This window comes from Chrysemys picta, chromosome 7 (genome assembly GCF_011386835.1).
Source record: "Chrysemys picta bellii isolate R12L10 chromosome 7, ASM1138683v2, whole genome shotgun sequence".
NCBI lineage: Eukaryota > Metazoa > Chordata > Testudines > Emydidae > Chrysemys > Chrysemys picta.
The window spans coordinates 88,376,884-88,381,658 of NC_088797.1; the positions used below are offsets into that span (position 1 = coordinate 88,376,884).

Here is a 4,775-nt window from a genome sequence, read left to right on the forward strand (position 1 = left end):
CTCACTCTTCTGTATTGTGCAGTGATTTAGCTCCACAATGCAAGCTGATGTCTGATGATGAGAAAAAATGACTCATCAAGTAAACTGCATTTTGTACAATTACTGGTTTGAAATCAATTTTGCTACAGTATGAATGTACCTCTTTATAGGGACAGAGGTCAGGATGGGAGGACTCAAACCTCAATCTTCTGCATGAAAAGTCAGAAAAGGCCTCTATAAATGTCCCTTGGTACATAGCGTAAGCACCTCAGCAGAACTTAAAAGCAACACTCTTTTTCTTCCTCTCATAGGTTTCGTTGCATTGTTTACCCCTTCAGACAGAAACTAACTCTGAGGAAAGCCCTAATCACTATAGTTATCATTTGGGTCTTGGCCTTGATAATCATGTGCCCCTCTGCAGTCACCTTGACAGTCACCAGGGATGAATATCATTTCATGGTGGATACGTACAACAATTCCTACCCACTCTACTCGTGCTGGGAGGCATGGCCTGACAAGGGAATGCGAAAGATCTACACAACCGTACTCTTTTCTCACATTTACGTGGCCCCTCTTACCTTAATTGTGATCATGTACGCACGAATTGCTTTCAAGCTTTTCAAGTCCTCTGCGCCCATAGGAGGCTCCCAGTCAGAGGAGAATGAGGGGAGGAGGGTCTCCAAGAGGAAAGTCAAGGTTATCAACATGTTGATCATAGTGGCATTGTTCTTCACTCTCTCCTGGTTGCCCCTGTGGACTTTAATGCTGCTGACAGATTATGGAAACCTAACTGAGTACCAGCTCAACGTGATAACAGTTTATATTTTTCCATTTGCCCATTGGCTGGCATTCTTCAACAGCAGCATCAACCCAATCATCTATGGGTATTTCAATGAGAACTTCCGAAGAGGGTTTCAGGAGGCTTTCAAGGTCCAGCTCTGCTATGTGGAGAACAAGCACAAGGATACTTATTCAGAGAGGAACAATAGTGGGTTCCTCTTTGGTGCACGAAACCGCATTTTTGTTGAAGCACGCCCTAGTGATTCAGTGCAACCCTCCCAGTCTGGACAAAGTAACCTCCCGAGAATTGGGTTATTTCCACTGAGGAATGGGCGTATTGCTCACCATGGGCTGATGGTGGAGGACTTGGACAATACAGCTTGTTCTCACAACAGTGTCAGCGCCCCAGCTTGGGATATCTAAGAATACTGCATATCGGGCTCCCATAATTGATGGACTTTTTAGTGGACAACGCTAGAGATCTGTGAACCATAACATTTGAAACTCCCTGAGGAGCAAATTATTTACAATGATGGACATCTAGACTAAAAGCTATTCAATTTTAAGGACTAAATCGCTAAAGGTTTAGATACTTATACATGGTACTACAGTTACAAAGCAAAAGAGAAGGCTTTATGTTCAAGTTTCCGGATGTATTATTGTCTCCTAGACTTTCATGTGAATTAAGGAATGGTTTACGGAGGGATTTTTAGGATCCAGGCCCATGATGAGAGTGGACCCAGGCATAGCAGTTATTCAGTGGCATAGCAGATGGTGGTGGTAATGCAGTCCACAGCTGACTGTTACTTGTTGGCTACCTTATGGAGTGGACTCAAGCTGGCTGGGCTACTTGAAAGAAAGATCAAAGACTTGGTATTGGGAGAAAGATAAAAGTTCAGCCAGGAGTGGGGAAATGACGATGAATAGGCAGTATATAACAATGAATCTCTGAACTGGAAATAACAGATAATTATTGGGAAAAATCACATACACCACATGGGAGCCAGATCTAGACCCTTGATCTTTCAGCTCAAAAAACAAACAAACAAAGCTGTCTTTTACCACCGGAGCTAAGAGACTCTTCCTTTGTTGTTAGCTAGTGCATTATATACTACTCTCCTTCCCAGCCAGCTAGACAGATCTTGTCTCACACACAACTGAGATTCAAGGAGTTAAACTCCAACAATCAGGCACCAAATCTGTTGTAAATCCATGTGCTGCAGAAGACACCAGACTGACTGCTTTGGAAGTCACCACATCAGCTTCTCTTGCTGCATCTCACCTCATCAGCTAAAGAGGAGCTGGTGCCTCATTCAGTAACCCAGGAAGAAAGAGAGATGCTCTTCTGCTTTTAGCACCAGCTGGGGAATTGTGTTCCCTTTTACTTTAACTCCTGATTGCAAGCATGTGGAATGGAGCATGGTTTTCAAGGATCTGGGCCGTTTGCCCATAATACACTGCTGTGTGTAACTTTATTTTTTTTCTGAAAACACAGTAAATTTGTCACTTTATTATTTGCAGTTCTATTTTTAAGTTGTAAATTACTTTAGTTCTCAAAAACGATTGGCTTACACCACCAGCTAGAGCCAGGCCTAGTTCAAGCATGTATGTACTAGCTTTTCCCTCCTATCTCTGTTCTCCTTGTAACAGACATTTTGATTCCTTTCCTGACCTCTCAAGCAGAGACAGCCAACCATGAATTGTATCTGATCATGTTGTGATTCTGTGATGTGCATGAATGAAATCTAGGAGATCTGCCAAATATTTTCACTTGTGACTAAAATTTGAATCTAGGTCTCCAGTGTGAAAGGCCAGTGCAGTTAACCTACTTTGCTACCTATATTTCTTCTCTGAGGAAAATCCTTATTTTCTTCATGTAATATTAACTCCAAGAATATATACTCACTGCAACATAAATTGTAAGCATCATTGTGCGTAGCCTTGAGCTATGACATCAAACTGTATATTGTCAATCTCATAGAGCTCTTGCCTCATGCTGTTACTGTGCACCTCTGCATTCTTACAAAAAACAGAACAATCCAGCATTTGAAGTTTTTAACAAATGTGATCTGAAGTTTGTGGTGCAGTTGCAATGGGGTTACACCAACGATGAATTAGGCTCAGTTTGTGTACATTAGAACATACACTAGTAAAGGAAATGTGCTGAGGTTAGAAAACATGGAGTATTCATAATATTTAGCCCTTATATAACACTTCTGAGTTGCAAGGTACTCTACAACCACTAAATTAATCCTAATACATACCCTTTGAAATTGGAGTATACTCTCCATTTTAATGACAGGGAAACAAAGAGTACTTTAACCAACCTACTCAAGTTCACAGAGCCATCAGTGTAGGAACTGGAATTGGAACTCAGTAGTTCCTGGCTCAGAGGCCTATCCGCAGCCCCCAACTCTCTGTCAAAGTTGTCAAGCTATTCAATGTAATATCATTAATCAAAAGACCTGAACCTTTTCTGTTCATACAATAAAGTCAAATCTGTTGCTGGATAAGGCCTTTGCAGCCACATTTTTTTAAATGAGCCTCCAAATTTGGATGCTCAATTTGAGAAAACTTGGGCCTGATTTTCCAGAGGTGCCGAACACGAGAACCTCCTATTGACTTACACTGGATTTCTAAGCAGTCAAGCCTAGATTCTCAAAGCTATTTAGGTACCTAGCTCCCACTGAAATCAATGGAAATTTGAAGCACTACACCTCACCTTTTCTGAAAAATGAGGCCTTGGTCACAAGTTTAACACCCAAAAATGGAGGCATCTAAAATTAGAGGCTACTTTGGAAAATGCTAGTCTAAGGCCTTGGCTACACTGGCGCTGTACAGCGCTGCAACTTGCTGCGCTCAGGGGTGTGAAAATGCCCCCCTGAGCACAGCGCTGTAAAGTGCCAGTGTGATCAGAGCCCGCAGCGCTGCACGCTCACTCGCAGCACTGCAATCTACTCCCCTCGGAGAGGTGGAGTACATACAGTGCTGCGAGAGCTCTCTACACTCGCGCTTCACAGTGCTGCCGTGGTAGCGCTGTGAATTCCCGAGGGTGGCCAAGGCTTAAGACTTTCACTTTTCTCATTACAAATCTTTTTTCTAATGGTTCCCAACCTGTTTGGTTACCTGTAACAGTTTATCAGATTAAGGGTGGGATTTTCAGAAGCATTTAGCATTGGCCTGTGGTTGCTCCCACTGCAATCAATGGTGAAACTAATTGACTTCATTAGGAGCAGAGTTAGGCCAATGCTAGCAATTGCCACCTAAGACCTGAGCTGTATTTAACAGACCTGGCTGCCTCCCATTCAGTTGAGCTTTCTGTAACCCAGGATGGAGCTTCCAAGACAATGGTGTATTTGGAAAAGTCCCATGACTGGAGTTTAGTGCAGCAGAAGCTCTTGTAAGACTTAGATCATGCTCATAGTTTAGAAGCAGGCAGCACACACACCAGGGCCTAGTAGTGCAAATGAAGCATCAAAATAAAAAGTTGCACCTGAGAAAACTGTTCCCTGGAACGTGCAACTGTATCAATCAATTCCACATATTTTTGCTATCTTTAATCCATCAGTATACTACCTCTTGCCTCTAGTAACACTGTGAATAAAGCCCTCCTGTATCAGAATTATTTGGTGTTTAGTAACCGCTCTCTCCATGCTGTACAAAATGGTATTACTGTATCACTGGCCACGAGTACCAGAAATAAAACATCACTCTTCTGGGTTTTGTTAACGTTTATTGTGAGAATGTCTGTGCTGTAATGACTGCAGACTCCTGCGCCGATCCGTTTGGCCCTGACGTGGAGCGTGCAGAGTTGGAAGAGGGTTGAGCCGGATCCCCTAGAACCCAATTGCAGATTTCTGGGGGCAGGGTCGGGCCCCACATCCACATTAACTACAGACCAAAAGGCAGCCCCAAACTAGTCAATGTGCAGCGGGCTTTGGGACGCAGCGGCACGTGCCACCTGGATCCCGAAGGGGGGATCACCTTGTCGGGGTGCCACATCCTGCCCCTACTCC

At 43.4% G+C, this 4,775-nt stretch overlaps 1 protein-coding gene across 2 annotated transcripts in view; it reads left to right on the forward strand.

The window, feature by feature from the left end:
- NPFFR1 (neuropeptide FF receptor 1) overlaps positions 1-4,491 on the forward strand; it is a 48,330-nt gene extending 43,839 nt beyond the window's left edge. For both annotated transcript variants that reach the window (XM_065551974.1, XM_005281856.4), the window contains exon 4: positions 291-4,491. In XM_065551974.1, coding sequence (XP_065408046.1) covers positions 291-1,182 — 892 coding nt within the window. In that variant the 3' untranslated portion in view covers positions 1,183-4,491. The remainder of the gene's footprint in view (positions 1-290) is intronic.
- Positions 4,492-4,775: the final 284 nt, after the last annotated feature.